At 47.0% G+C, this 15,802-nt stretch overlaps 1 protein-coding gene across 1 annotated transcript in view; it reads right to left on the reverse strand.

The window, feature by feature from the left end:
* NCOA3 (nuclear receptor coactivator 3) overlaps positions 1 to 15,802 on the reverse strand; it is a gene marked incomplete in the record, with an annotated part of 153,296 nt that overhangs the window by 17,189 nt on the left and 120,305 nt on the right. Inside the window, 5 exon segments of the mRNA XM_073607197.1 lie at positions 2,515 to 2,637; positions 3,935 to 4,039; positions 10,811 to 11,113; positions 11,739 to 11,937; positions 12,056 to 12,182. Of these exon segments, the coding sequence (XP_073463298.1) occupies positions 2,515 to 2,637; positions 3,935 to 4,039; positions 10,811 to 11,113; positions 11,739 to 11,937; positions 12,056 to 12,182 (857 nt within the window).

Raw genomic sequence — 15,802 nt, forward strand, 5'->3', positions numbered from 1 at the left:
TCCTCAGGTGCTGCCGCCGCCATTCTCCGTAAGGGAATCAGGAAGTGAAGCGATGCGGCTTCACTTCCTGGTTCCCTACTGCGCATGCTAGAGTCGCGCTGCGCTTCCTAACTGGTCCCCACTGTCTCTGGGACCTGTGTGTGTCCCAGCAGACAGCGAGGCGGGGACGGGAAGAGGCATAGACTCCCGTGGGAGTCTATGCCGGAAGTGGGTGCAAATACCTGTCTTAGACAGGTATCTGCACCCCCCTCCCCCCTAAAAGGTGCCAAATGTGACACCGGAGGGGGGGGGGGGGTTCCAAAAAGTGGAGGTTCAATTTGTGTGTGAACCTCCGCTTTAATAAAGGTGGGGAGGGAAGGCTCATTGATGGAGGTGGGGAGGGAAGGCTCATTGATGGAGGTGGGGGGAGGGAAGGCTCATTGATGGAGGTGGGGGGAGGGAAGGCTCATTGATGGAGGTGGGGGGAGAGAAGGCTCATTGATGGAGGTGGGGGGAGAGAAGGCTCATTGATGGAGGTGGGGGGAGAGAAGGCTCATTGATGGAGGTGGGGGGAGAGAAGGCTCATTGATGGAGGTGGGGGGAGAGAAGGCTCATTGATGGAGGTGGGGGGAGAGAAGGCTCATTGATGGAGGTGGGGGGAGAGAAGGCTCATTGATGGAGGTGGGGGGAGAGAAGGCTCATTGATGGAGGTGGGGGGAGAGAAGGCTCATTGATGGAGGTGGGGGGAGAGAAGGCTCATTGATGGAGGTGGGGGGAGAGAAGGCTCATTGATGGAGGTGGGGGGAGGGAAGGCTCATTGATGGAGGTGGGGGGAGGGAAGGCTCATTGATGGAGGTGGGGGGAGGGAAGGCTCATTGATGGAGGTGGGGGGAGAGAAGGCTCATTGATGGAGGTGGGGGGAGAGAAGGCTCATTGATGGAGGTGGGGGGAGAGAAGGCTCATTGATGGAGGTGGGGGGAGAGAAGGCTCATTGATGGAGGTGGGGGGAGAGAAGGCTCATTGATGGAGGTGGGGGGAGAGAAGGCTCATTGATGGAGGTGGGGGGAGAGAAGGCTCATTGATGGAGGTGGGGGGAGGGAAGGCTCATTGATGGAGGTGGGGGGAGGGAAGGCTCATTGATGGAGGTGGGGGAGGGAAGGCTCATTGATGGAGGTGGGGGAGGGAAGGCTCATTGATGGAGGTGGGGGAGGGAAGGCTCATTGATGGAGGTGGGGGAGGGAAGGCTCATTGATGGAGGTGGGGGAGGGAAGGCTCATTGATGGAGGTGGGGGAGGGAAGGCTCATTGATGGAGGTGGGGGAGGGAAGGCTCATTGATGGAGGTGGGGGAGGGAAGGCTCATTGATGGAGGTGGGGGGTGAAGGCTCATTGATGGAGGTGGGGGGTGAAGGCTCATTGATGGAGGTGGGGGAGGGAAGGCTCATTGATGGAGGTGGGGGGGTGAAGGCTCATTGATGGAGGTGGGGGGGTGAAGGCTCATTGATGGAGGTGGGGGGGTGAAGGCTCATTGATGGAGGTGGGGGGGTGAAGGCTCATTGATGGAGGTGGGGGGGTGAAGGCTCATTGATGGAGGTGGGGAGGGAAGGCTCATTGATGGAGGTGGGGGGGTGAAGGCTCATTGATGGAGGTGGGGGGGTGAAGGCTCATTGATGGAGGTGGGGGGGTGAAGGCTCATTGATGGAGGTGGGGGGGTGAAGGCTCATTGATGGAGGTGGGGGGGTGAAGGCTCATTGATGGAGGTGGGGGGGTGAAGGCTCATTGATGGAGGTGGGGGGGTGAAGGCTCATTGATGGAGGTGGTGAGGGAAGGCTCATTGATGGAGGTGGGGGGGTGAAGGCTCATTGATGGAGGTGGGGGGTGAAGGCTCATTGATGGAGGTGGGGGGTGAAGGCTCATTGATGGAGGTGGGGGGTGAAGGCTCATTGATGGAGGTGGGGGGGTGAAGGCTCATTGATGGAGGTGGGGGGTGAAGGCTCATTGATGGAGGTGGGGGGTGAAGGCTCATTGATGGAGGTGGGGGGTGAAGGCTGGTCTGTGTAGTCTGAAGAGCAGAAGAGCAACGGGAGCCCAAATTGCTGAAATTCGGAATGCTAGTTCTGACAGAAAGGTGTCAGAACACACAGGGCATCACAGTTTGTTGTGTATGGGGCTGCGTAGCTGCAGACAGGTCAGGGTGCCCATGCTGACCTGTGCCCACAGCCAAAAGTACCTACAATGGGCATGGGACCATCAAAACAGGACCAAGGAGCAATGGAAAAAGGTGGCCTGGTCTGATGAATTTAAGAATGGTTTGAGGAACACAACGAGTTTGAGGTGTAGACTTGGCCTCCAAATTCTCCAGATCTAAATCCAATTGTGCTGGAAAAACAAGTCCAATCCACGGAGGCCCCACCTCGCAACGTACAGGACTTAAAGGGATACTAAACACACACTGTTTAATTTACATTCTCCTTTCTATTTATGTATGTGGATGATGGCACTGTAATTATTTTAATAAAAAAAAAACATCTAAGTACCTTTTTCTTAATCGCAATACAGATGTCACATGACCCAGAACTTTCCCAGCCTGTCTGCAGGGAAACACAAGCAGGAGGAGTGTCTAGTCCTCTGCTGCTGGTCACATGTTCAAAAATAACATCCTTTGGAATACAGAGTAAAAATAAATAATATCAATAAATTGTTTTTAAAAAAAATCGGCATACAAATATATATATTTGAAATCAAATCTTTATTATTTTGTGAAAATAACATGGTGTGGGCGGATTTCTGACAGTCACAGGCTGTGTCTCGCTCCTCCAGCCTGTGTCTTAGAATAAGAGGGAGGTGAAGCCTCCATTAATCTACATGTACTATCCTGCCCCCATTGTGTTTAGCTGGATAGTGGGCATGGAGGAGGGAGGGAGGGAGAGGGCTATCATTTACCAATGTGTATAGGCCCACATGTGTGACTATAGTCACATGGGCTGCTCAGATGTGATAGGGAGAATCACCCTGAAAACTGAGCATGTGCAGAGCTGCCAACTCTGCTCAGCAAAATACCCAACTAAATTGGGGACATGGACAGCAGGGGGAGATAGAGAGCAGCAGGATCAACCAGGTTTTTTGCAGAATACAGAAAAGGCATCTCATAGTGACTGAGTAAGTATGAGCAGCAAGGAATACAACATTTATTGATAGTATTTTATGATGTGGGTTCAGTGACACTAAAGGATCTGCTAGTGACGGCTTGGTGCCAGATACCACAGCATACCTTCAGAGGTCTAGTGGAGTCCATGTCACGTAGGGTCATGGTGGGTGATGTGACACGTTGAGGAATTTGTAGCTCATTGGTAGTGCAAAACAGTGAGATCACTCCATGCCAGAAGTGTCCTTTCAGGGAGGGGGGGGGGGTTTCTGACCACTTATTTAAACAAAAGAAAAGTTCAAAAAAGGAAAGTCTTCCCACACAGGGGGGGTTCTCACCATCAATACAACAAACGAATGAGCCTCGTGGCTCTCTTTACTGCTCAGGCCTCATACCTTGGTCCTCCAGACCATCTAACACACAATTCCCAGCGCTCGTGCACAAAACGCTGTACCTTTGGTCAGCTTGGCTCCCAGCTGTTACTTCTCTCACAGGCTCGGGCCTTTGTCTGTCCTGACCTGGACAGTATGGTGCAGACGTGCCCCTCTCACCCTACTCCCTTCAACAAACTGACCCCCCCCTCGGGGAGGATGGGGGCACTGACCTCTAACCCCGTCTCTAACACGAACCCAGCACACACCTGTGCCATTAGTGTGCTTGTTTTTCTGGAAAACCTGACCCAGACCGCCATATTAAACAGGCCTCACATTGGTCATTATGTGACAGCTGATAGTTGTATACGCGGACAGTACAAAAACTTTACAGGAGCCATGACAGATAACACTGAAAACAGAGAAAAGACAGCGACTTACCTGTGAGGGTACAGGCATCTGCATCCCAGGCCGCATAACCCCAGCGCCGCCCGCGCTCATACCTTCTACCTTAATCTCAATTGCTTGTCTGCTTTGGTTCAAGAACTGTGGAGTGGCAGAAAGGCCGATTATTATTTCTCATCTCATAGTAGTATAAAATCCTATACAGCCATATCTCTCAATGTGCAGAAGGCATGGATTGTATTATACGACCACTTTGGGTGATATATTTTTATTATAGAAATCGATATTATTTTATTTAGACATGTGCACTGCCAAAAAATGTGTTTGTTTTATTCATTTTATTTATTTATTTTTTCGTTTTTTGGGTCATTTGTTATGTCCCAAAATCTGGAACTCCTAAAATCTGGAACTCCTAAAATCTGGAACTCCTAAAATCTGGAACTCCTAAAATCGGAAACTCCTAAAATCGGAAACTCCTAAAATCGGAAACTCCTAAAATCGGAAACTCCTAAAATCGGAAACTCCTAAAATCGGAAACTCCTAAAATCGGAAACTCCTAAAATCGGAAACTCCTAAAATCTCAAACTCCTAAAATCTCAAACTCCTAAAATCTCAAACTCCTAAAATCTCAAACTCCTAAAATCTCAAACTCCCAAAATCTCAAACTCCCAAAATCTCAAACTCCCAAAATCTCAAACTCCCAAAATCTCAAACTCCCAAAATCTCAAACTCCCAAAATCTCAAACTCCCAAAATCTCAAACTCCCAAAATCTCAAACTCCCAAAATCTCAAACTCCCAAAATCTCAAACTCCCAAAATCTCAAACTCCCAAAATCTGGAACTACTAACTAATAATAACTATTAAATTATAGGTATTCAAATTTCCTTTCAAATTTGCCTGTTAGTGAACATAAATTTATCCGAAGTTACGAATTATCCGAAATAACGAATGCCGCATCTGAACGAATGGAACATAACGAAAAATAATAAAAAGTTATTATTTTTTATTATTATTAATTCGTTAGTGAAAGTAACCCAACAAATGGAATGTAACGAATTAATAATAATAAAAAATAATAACTTTTTATTATTTTTCGTTATGTTCCATTCGTTCAGATGCGGCATTCGTTATTTCGGATAATTCGTAACTCTGGATAAATTTATGTTCACTAACAGGCAAATTTGAAAGGAAATTCCAATACCTATAAATAGTTATAAATAGTTAGTAATAGTTATTAATAGTTAAGTTATTTCAGATTTTCAAATTTTCTTATTATCGTTCTTATTTTCAGATATTTGAATTTTCGATTTCCGAATCGTCGGATTTTTGAATTTCGGAAAAATTTAAAACGGGTTTTCCGAGTAAATCGCTACATAAACTGTCGGAGCTATATAAATCCTGTATAATAATAATAATGAACGCAATTTGTTGAATTTAGTCGAAAAACGAATTCGGAACGAAACTAATTGCACGGCTCATTTTATTATTTATATAGCGCCAACAATCTGCACAGATATTTGCAATATAAAAGGGACACAGTACCTTTAACAATACATTTCAATACAGAAAGACCCTTGGAGCTGGCGCCTGCTGGCCCTTTAAGGGGTTTTACCTGTCGGGAGGCGGGGCTTAAGGTCATGTGCCCGTCGTGATTGGCAGTAACATGATCTGAAAATAACCCGATTGCGAGCAGCGATTGAGTGTTTTCCCATCAGCCAACGGTAACGGTTGCGGGAGCGCGCAGTGTGCAGGCTCTCAACACAGTGCTGTTTGCACTAATGCACGCAAATATGTGGCTGCTCGGCCGCCTAGAGGCTGCATATTTGTGTGCCGCCAGAGCCAAGAAGTTAAGAAGGCCCTGCTTATGGAGGTTACAATCTAAAAGGGAGGGGGAAATAATAAAGACAGTAACAACTATAGGGGGATTGGCTGATGGAGATGATGGGGTAGGCTTCTCTGAACAAATGAGTTTTAAGGGATCAGCTAAAGGTGGGCAGGAAACAACCAGATAGTTTGGGGTAGAGAGTTCCAGAGGATGGGTGAGGCTCCAAATAAGTCCTGGAGGCAAGCATGGGAGGCAGTGAAGAGGTTAGAAACCACGGGGTCCCCCATACAGTCAACCTGACAGGACCCCCCCAAAATAAACACAGTTTACTATGCTTCAGTAATTAATGAACACAGTGAGTGAATGGTGCCGATCGCTCACCGTGTTCATTCAGGAAAGGAAGAGGATGGTAAATATGATATATTTACCGGAATGTTTTGCCACTGTGCAACCTGAAGGATCCTATTGTGTGCTTGCACTTGCCAGCAGGAAGGAGACGAGAGAAGCCGGCAGCACTGCGGGGGAGGGGTGGCTCACAGGGGGGCCTGAGCCGCAGAGGGAAACGTACGGTGCAGAGAGGGGGTGATTGGTGCGGGGGGCCAACACTAGAAACAATTTCCTGTATGGCTCTCTCTGCATGAGGGAGAGGAGAAGAAGCCAGCGATCACCCTACCTGCCCAAATAGGATCTACTCTGCTGCCTGGGCCCCCCTGCTGGCCTGGGCCCCGTACAGGACGACTGGTGGTACCCCCCCTTATCCACGGCCCTGGTGGGAGGAGGTGACATGAGAGATAGAGAGGAGGATGATTTTTGTGATATGTGAAGATTAGGTTGTGGAATCTGAAATCTGTCCAATCACAGCTGATCACAGTGTAAACAGGAAAAGACGTGCATCGGCTTTTCCTCTACTTGCGCTGTCCAACACGAGTAGAGGAGAGCCGAACGGCTGCTCTTCTGACAGGGGGGGTCTGCACTGATTCATTATCAGTGCAGCCCCCCTGAGGATGCCCACCCAGGACCACCAGGTAAAGCCCACTAGAGCTCACCAGGGATGGCAATCATTGCTCATTAGGGATGGCACTCTGTGCCCATCAGTGATGCCTGCCAGTGCCTCTGATCAATGCCGTCCCTACGTGTCGTCCCTACGTGCCGCCCTTATGTGTTGTCCCTACGTGCCATCCATCAGTGTCGTCCATACACGCCGCCAATACATGCTGTCCATACGTGCCGCCTATCAGTATCCCCTATGGCTGCCCACCAGTGCCACCTACCGCTGCCCACCAGTGCCGCCTACCGCTGCCACCTATCAGTGCTGCTTATTAGTGCCGCCTATCAGTGAAGGAGAAAACGTACTTTATTTACAAAGTTTTGTAACAGAAACAAAAAGAAAAACTTATTTTCTTCAAAATTTTAGTTTTTTTTTATTTGTAGCGCAAAAAAAAAAAAAAAAAAAAACATAACCCAGTGATCAAATACCACCATAGAAAGTTCTATTTGTGGGGGGAAAGAAATGATACAAAATTTGTTTATGTACAGCGTCACATGACTGCGCAATTGTTATTCAAAATCTGAGAGCGCTGAAAGCTAAAATAATTGGTCTGGGTAGGAAGGTGTATAAGTGCCCGGTATTGAAGTGGTTGAACTCAATTGTTGAATAAGCATTGTGTGCTACAAGAGAGCATTCGAGGAAGGTTTGGCATTGTTCAGTGGATTGGCCCCCTGCCCATGCCCACCTTTTCTTTTGCTGGTTATATTTGCTTTGTTTCAACCAATTTTAGGCCCTGCTGAGGTGACTTCAAGTGACTGAAGTGGACCACCATGGGACCTGATAGTTATAGGGGACACCACATATATCCAGTAGTGTGTGCCGCGAGCCGTACCGGGCAGACCGTGTCAGGTTTACACACCAAGTCTCTTGGAGGGGACCTCCGTAGCATAGGAAAGGCTTACACTGAAGGCAGGGAAGATATACTGGAAGACTTCAACTAATCAAACACACAGCAGCCCCCAAATAAATGATATTCCTTGTCTGCATAAATTTCACTATTGATTACGCTAAAAAGCCTATGTAGAGAACGAGATTTTTAAGGTGCCACAATTAACATAATCAAATTTTCATTAAATTATCAAATTTTATTATATTAATATATAAAATGTCATAAATTTAATAAAAACCATCACAGAAAATCCATGCTGTCATAGTATGTGTGCAGTGACTTCAGTTCGACATGTTTCACCAATTACTAGCTTCCTCAGGAGACGACTTAAAGCGGAACTTCAGTCATTTTTTCAACTTTCTATCTATCAAATGTTCTGCCCTTGTTGTCGTTTTAAACTTTGGATAGCAAAACATTTTTTTTCTGCCAGTAAAAACCTTATACAGCCCACTTTTTGTTTCCTATCTGATCATGAGCCTAGGCTTATGACATCATGCACAGGAAGAGTTTGCCAGGAAGGGAGGGGGGGGGGGGTGAGTCATAAGAGGGCCAATGAGGGCTGCAGAGCTGGAGGTGTGTCCCTCTGTGTGTCTGTAAATCCAGGGAGTGAACAGGCAGAAGCTTCAGCCGCCCACAGTTAAAATGGTTGCAGCCAGACTCAGTGGAGGGAGATTTCTGCAGCATATTTGGCAAGTACAGAATCACAGTATACATAAAATAAAATGCAAAGTGGTTGGAGGGAAGCTTCAGAATGGCAAAGATGGTTTTTATTACAAATTATGTCAGCAGACTGCAGTTCCTCTAGGATGCTCAAATGTATTTGATGAGTCAATACACAAAAGGAGGAAATCGTACACCATCAGAATCACCAACAGGGGGGTATCAGTGGAACATAGGAGGGATACAGCTCAAAAAGCATCAACCACTCAAATCAAAACTATGGAGGAATTGTGCTTAAATAATTCTGAAAAGCTTGAGATTCCATTCATTAAGCCCAAAATGTGGCTGTGGCATTGTGCCACGAGGGACACCATGTAATCAGCCCACATGTTACCAATGATTTGCCACAAATTTGGTCGATGGCCTTTCATCAGGGGGCAGATTCATACCCGATTGGGTTTTCCCTTTACAATTTGGGCTTAAAGGGATTGTTTTTTTTTTTCTATTAAAATAACAAACATGTTATACTTGCCTCCTCTGTGTGATGGTTTTGCACAGAGCAGCCTGGATCCTCCTCTTCTCAGGTCCCCGGCTGGAGCTCCTGGCCCCTCCCTCTTGATGAGTGCCCCCCACCGCAGGCAGCTCGCTATGAGTGCACCCGAGCCGAGGCACTGTGTATCCATTCAGACACGGAGCTGTGGTTCGTCCCCGCCCCTTCTCTCTCCTGATTGGCTGAGTTTGAATGACAGCAGCGGGAGCCAATGGCGCTGATGCTGTGTTTCAGCCAATCAGGAGGGAGAGTTGCGGGTGGCCGATTCACTTGTGGACATTGCTGGATAGCGATGGGGCTCAGGTAAGTATGGGGGGGGGGCTGCATACAGAAGGCTTTTTATCTTCATGCATTGAATGCATGAAGATAAAAAAAACTTCTGCCTTTACAATCACTTTAATGACCGGACTCTCAAGTTTTACAGAATTATTTACGCACAATTCCTCCATCATTTTGATTTGAGTGGTTGATGCTTTTTGGTTTAATGATATCCCCCTGTTGGTGATTCTAATGGTGTACGATTTCCTTCCTTGTTGACTCATCCAATACCTTTGAGCATCCTGGTGGTACATTTATGAAGTACTTAAGAAGTCTCCTGAGGAAGCCAGTGATTGGCGAAACCTGTCGAGCTGAAGTCACTGCACACATACTATGGACCGCATGGATTTTCTGTGATGGTTTTTATGAAATTGTTGTGTTTAACATTTATATATTACAATATTTTTATGAAAATGTGGCTATGGTAATTGTGGCACCTTAAAAATCACGTCGTTCTCTACATTCGCTTTTTAAACTATATTTGGTGGGATGTGGGGCTGTTGATCCTCGGACATCCGGCAAATTACTATATTGTTTCTTTTATTGATTCTGACTGTTGGGGTGTGTTCACACCTGCGATGATTTTTTACAAGAACCCCAGCAGGGATTTCTGTCAATAAGCTGTGGGAAGCAGCCCCATTGACAGCAACGGTAGGCTGCCGGCTCCCGCAGTTAAATCGCGTCCACTTGCATGTAAATCGCTCATGCAGCGATCACTTGTGGGCGATCGGCTCCGGACGCAGGCAGTCTGTAATCTGGCGTCAGGTGCATTGGCAGCTGTGAATGCACACTAATTGAAGCCAGTGGCGTCGCTAGGGGGTGGCTTTTGGGGCTATAGCCCCTAATCTGGGGCCCATAGCCCGAGTCTCTGCAGGGATCCCCCAAGGGGAGGGGAGGCTCTCTGGGGACCCTGATGCAAGGGAGAGGCTCTCTTGGGACCCTGGTGCAAGTGGGGGGGCTCTCTGGGGACCCTGATGCAAGTGGGGGGGCTCTCTGGGGACCCTGATGCAAGTGGGGGGGCTCTCTGGGGACCCTGATGCAAGTGGGGGGGCTCTCTGGGGACCCTGATGCAAGTGGGGGGGCTCTCTGGGGACCCTGATGCAAGTGGGGGGGCTCTCTGGGGACCCTGATGCAAGTGGGGGGCTCTCTGGGGACCCTGATGCAAGTGGGGGGCTCTCTGGGGACCCTGATGCAAGTGGGGGCTCTCTGGGGACCCTGATGCAAGTGGGGGGCTCTCTGGGGACCCTGATGCAAGTGGGGGGCTCTCTGGGGACCCTGATGCAAGTGGGGGGCTCTCTGGGGACCCTGATGCAAGTGGGGGGCTCTCTGGTAATATATACACACACACACACACGTATATTACTGTATATACATGTGTATGCCCGCCCAAGCGTATGACTTTCTTTACTACGCTGCTATGGGCTCTAGAACCAGATCTTTTGTAGACCTAGCAACACCCCTGGATGTAAATGGGAAATACTTCTGAGCTTTGAAAAGAACAGATATAGACAAATCTAGTGGAGAATGATGTCCATCTTTCTCTTTCAGGGTTCTCCTGACATGTTGAATAGACAAGACACAGGTGTGGCGCAGTCCCGGAAAACAAGAGCTCATTGCTCACCTGCTGGCCTTGGAGCCTCTGCTGTAGCTGCATCCTTAGCTGTTTAGGGATGTTGGTTCGGGGCCTCATGAGAGTGGCCCTAGGGTGCATTCCTTGCATTTGGAAATTTCCTTGCTGCTGGCCCATCTGGCTCATCATAGAGTTGAACTGAGGGTGCTGGCCCTGCATCCCACTGAAGCCACCGGCCTGCATGGCGGACCCCTGTCCTGCATACGGCTGCCCATACATCGGGGGCTTCTGGTCCATCAGCACCGGGGAGCCTTGCCGCTGGAAGGAGTCTGGTTGAGAGTCTATAGCCTGGCCCTGTGTAAGAAAAACAGAGACTTAGTGGGAAGGAAGGGGGCAGATTTAATCACATAAAATTTGTGTTCACATAGAAAAGGAACATTCACAGACCAGAGATTTGACCATAGAACAAAGTGATAATCTTCTAGGTTAGCAACACAGGACTGCAAGATCAGCAAAGTGTTGTATTGCCCAGATTGTGAGCAGAGTGGTGGAGGAGTGGAGTATGAAAGTTTGGACACCCATTGATGGTGGAAAGAAGGCCACTCATTCTACAATCGAGATGTTTAACTAACAAACTTGGTTGAGGTGAACAGAAACGGACATGACGGAGGTCCCTCTACATTCAATGTTGCTATTAACTTTGCTACCCAGAAAACCTTTTCCAATGCCCCTCCAAAACTAGTTTCGTTTGATAATGGCTTAAATTGCACTGCTGAAGAACCGCATGTGATCTGAACAGGAATGGGGTGCGATTCTTGTTCAAATTTGCATGCGGTTTCCGCACCGTATAGTGTGAACTTGTCTCTCAGAATCTCTTTCATAATGGGAAAGGATAGCATCCTCCAATCAGGGGTGCTTTTATTTTTCTATAGACTACAAACACTGGTCTGGAAAACCGCTTTCTCCTACAGACAAATACCTGGTTAACAAGCTCAGGGATCCCCAGGGCCCGATCGATTTCCTCCAACCCAGTTGGATCTGTATTGCTCAGAAGGGTGTGGAGTTGGTCCAGAAGAGCGATCTCGTCGGTCTGCCCTTCCACGGTTGACGGAGGACAAAGAAGATCATCCAGAGAAGTCCTTCCAAGCTGCCTGGAAGACGAAGTTGGCAGAGAGATTCTGTAAAGGTAAGAAGACAGAAGTCCATGAAGTCACAAATGACCGCAGTGTGACAACGACAAGCACAGACTTGACTCAAGCGACCCGAAAACTGGGTTTTCCCCAGAACATGTCTCACCTGCTCTGAGATCCATTCGGCCCCTGCTCCATGGCCATTATACTGTCCGGCCAGGAGCCCGCAGGGTTTGAAGGTGCTTGCTGACCATAAGGGCTGGATCCCATGCCCATCGCCATCTCATTAGGCCCTAAGAAGCAAAAGGAATCATTATATAAAGCCTGGGGAGCTGCATTATCTATGAAGTTCCCATTCTTAAAAACACTTTCTACTAAAGGCAAAACTTTTTTTTTACTTTTGGATGGAGGGAAGGATTAGACCATCAGTTAGGTTTTTATCACAGTCTATGTTCCCCGTTAGGGAGATTCATCCTCTCTATTTGTCCTGTTTACCATCATCATTAAAAGTGAAAGTAAAAGAAAATCTCAAATTTTGGGTTCTCCCCAGAAAAGTAATAAATGGGGAAATCTTCCAATGGGGGCACTAGTTCTGGTGCCACAAGAAATTCCCCCCAATTTTCAGGGATTTACTCTCACTTCCTGTTTGGCTATGGGACAGGAAGTGAAGGTAAATTATTATTATACAGGATTTGTATAGCGCCGGCAGTTGAAGCAGCGCTTTACAACATGAGGGTAGACAGTACAAATACAATACACTTTAATACAGTGGGAATCAGAGGGCCCTGCTCGTTAGAGCTTACAATCTAAGAGGGAGGGTCAAGATATACAAGAGGTAATAACTGCATTTTAATGAGTGAAATAAGTATTTGATCCCCTATCAATCAGCAAGATTTCTGGCTCCCAGGTCTTTTCTATACAGGTAACGAGCTGAGATTAGGAGCACTCTTAAGAAGGGAGTGCTCCTAATCTCAGCTTGTTACCTGTATAAGAGACATCTGTCCACAGAAGCAATCAGATTCCAATCTCTCCACCATGGCCAAGACCAAAGAGCTGTCCAAGGATGTCAGGGACAAGATTGTAGACCTACACAAGGCTGGAATGGGCTACAAGACCATCGCCAAGCAGCTTGGTGAGAGGGGGACAACAGTTGGTGCGATTATTCACAAATGTAAGAAACATAAAATAACTGTCAATCTCCCTCTGTCTGGGGCTCCATGGAAGATCTCACCTCGTGGAGTTTCAATGATCATGAGAACGGTGAGGAATCAGCCCAGAACTACACAGGAGAATCTTGTCAATGATCTCAAGACAGCTGGGACCATAGTCACCAAGAAAACAATTGGTAACACGCTACACCGTGAAGGACTGAAATCCTGCAGCGCCCGAAAAGGTCCCCCTGCTCAAGAAAGCTCATGTAGAGGCCCATCTGTAGTGATAGAACATCTAAATGATTCAGAGGAGAACTGGGTGAAAGCGCTGTGGTCAGATGAGAACATTAACTCGCTGTGTTTGGAGGAGGAGGAAGAATGCTGCCTATGACCCCAAGAACACCATCCCCACAGTCATACATGGAGGTGGAAATATTATGCTTTGGGGGTGTTTTTCTGCTAAGGGGACAGGACAACTTCACTGCATCAAAAGGGACGCTGGATGGGGCCATGTACCGACAAATTTTGGGTGACTCAAGAAGAAGCACATTAAGGTCCAGGAGTGGCCTAGCCAGTCTCTAGACCTTAATCCCAAAGAAAATATGTGGAGGGAGCTGAAAGTTCTAGCAGACTGCCCGAGCAGACTGATAAAGTGAGCTGGGGGGGGGGTAAAGAGATAGATTTGGGTGTTGTCAGCGTAGAGATGATGTTGAAAGCCATGGAAGGCCATCAACTGACCTAGGGTAGAGATGTAGATTGAGAAAAAAGAAGAGGTCCAAGAACAGAACCTTGATGGACCCCAACAGAGAAAGGAAGAGGAGAGGAGGAAGCAGCGTTGGAAGTGACACTGAAGGAGTGGTGGGATAGGTAGGATGAGAACCAAGGAAGAGTACCGTCACAGAGACCAGAGTGGAGCTTTTTGAGGAGGAGGGGATGGTCCACTGTGTCAAAGGCAGCAGAGAGGTCCAGAAGTAGTACAGAATAGTGTCTGTTGGTTTTAGCCATTAGTAGGTCATTTGTGAGTTTAAGGAGAGCGGTTTCCGTGGAGTTGAAATCCGGGCTGAAGAGGATCAATAAGTTCCTAGACAGATGGTCCCCTCAGTCGGTTGTAGACCAGTCTTTCAAGTTGGGAGGAGAATGGGAGTAAGGAGATGGAGCGTAGGTTGTTAAGAATGGTGGAGTGTAGTGAGGGCTTTTAAGTATGGGGGTGACTAGTGCATGTTTTAGAGAGTTGGGAAAGATGCCAGAAGAGAGGGAGAGGTTGAAAATGTAAGTTCGAGAATAAAGTCAGAGGGTGAGCGTAGCATTTGCGAGGGAGAAGGATCCAGGGGGCAGGTGGTTTAGATGGGTGTTAGAAAAAAACGTTTAGCAACCTTGTAAATACTAGCAGGGTTGAATGAGGGAAGTAATGATTGTACCTGTGGATATGCAGTGTTGAGTAGGGGGAGGTTTCTGCGCATTGTAGATCTCCACAATGGGAAAAAGTTGGAAAAAATAAACTTTACAGAGGTTATAACCCTTCCTTGCTCTATCCAAAATGAAGGAAAAAAGTTTTGCCTATAGTTCTACTTTAACAAACATATTGATTGATTTATAGACCATGTTCCTCTATCATATTCATTTTTTTTACCACCTCATCTCTATACTTTAAATTCAATAACACTAAAGATAATAACTATCCAAAGAGCCATCCCGTATCTCCATTATTTTCCAGGAACTGGTTAACCAATTTATTTTCAACATGATGGTACAAAATGTGGACATTGAAAAGACTCTTTTTCCATTCAGGGCAAAGTGACACATTTTCTTGAAAACTCTCCCCCCCCCCCCCCCTCCCCAACCCACTTGTACTAAAAGCTCCATTCCTCCAAAAATACCCGGGGCTAATAGGTGCGTTCAGAGCATTGAACCATTTCTCTTTCCTCCCAGAATGCAATGCCCTGGACTGAGCTGCCAATCAGGGAGGGAGGGGGCAATAAACCTTGTGCAAGCTCTGACACAGAGCTTGCACAGAGTTTGGACCCATAACTCCGACAAGAGGAACCGAGGGGCATGGGAGCTGGGTAAAACTGAAATATAAGTGGGCATTTCAAGAGAACCAGTCACTTTTATAGTAACATGCATATAAAAAAAAAAAACCTTTTATTTTAGTACTGTGTTCTGGCCACCAATAAAGGGGGCATCCTCTGTGTCTGGGTGGTTGTCGGGGGTAACAGACGACCTTCTGTTTAATTTTCTAACCAGCTGTACTGACGAGAAAAGGTGAAGCTAGTTAGTGGTTCGGAGGGAAAATAAGATTTTTGTACTCAACGTAATATTGGTTTCTCAAAGTCCATTGAGGAACACAGTTTGATGGTAATAAGCAACCTGGGGATTATACTGCCACCCACAGGAGAAATGGTCACCAGGCTCATGGAAAAACGGATGGCCAGCCCCCTTGAAGCTATAACACCTCCCAAAGCATTAGGTGCAGCAAGAAGTCCAAAAATGAGAAGAGAACAATATCATATAAGTGATTGAGTACAAAAATCTTATTTCCCATTGTGGGACACAGCTTAATGTGAACGATCAACCTGGGGAAATCCAAAAGCAATCCAAACTGGGGGGATGGGGAAGATATGCAGACAAACCAGCCCAACAAGTAAAAAAAACAATGAAAACAAACCTGTCGGAACCTTCCCACCAAAAGCAGCATGGACCCTGTAAAACTTCGAAAAGTATTTCTTGAAGACCTTTCTTGAAGCCTTACAAATCAGTGTCAC

The sequence above is a fragment of the Aquarana catesbeiana genome, linkage group LG12 (assembly GCF_042186555.1).
Source record: "Aquarana catesbeiana isolate 2022-GZ linkage group LG12, ASM4218655v1, whole genome shotgun sequence".
Classification (NCBI taxonomy): Eukaryota; Metazoa; Chordata; class Amphibia; order Anura; family Ranidae; genus Aquarana; species Aquarana catesbeiana.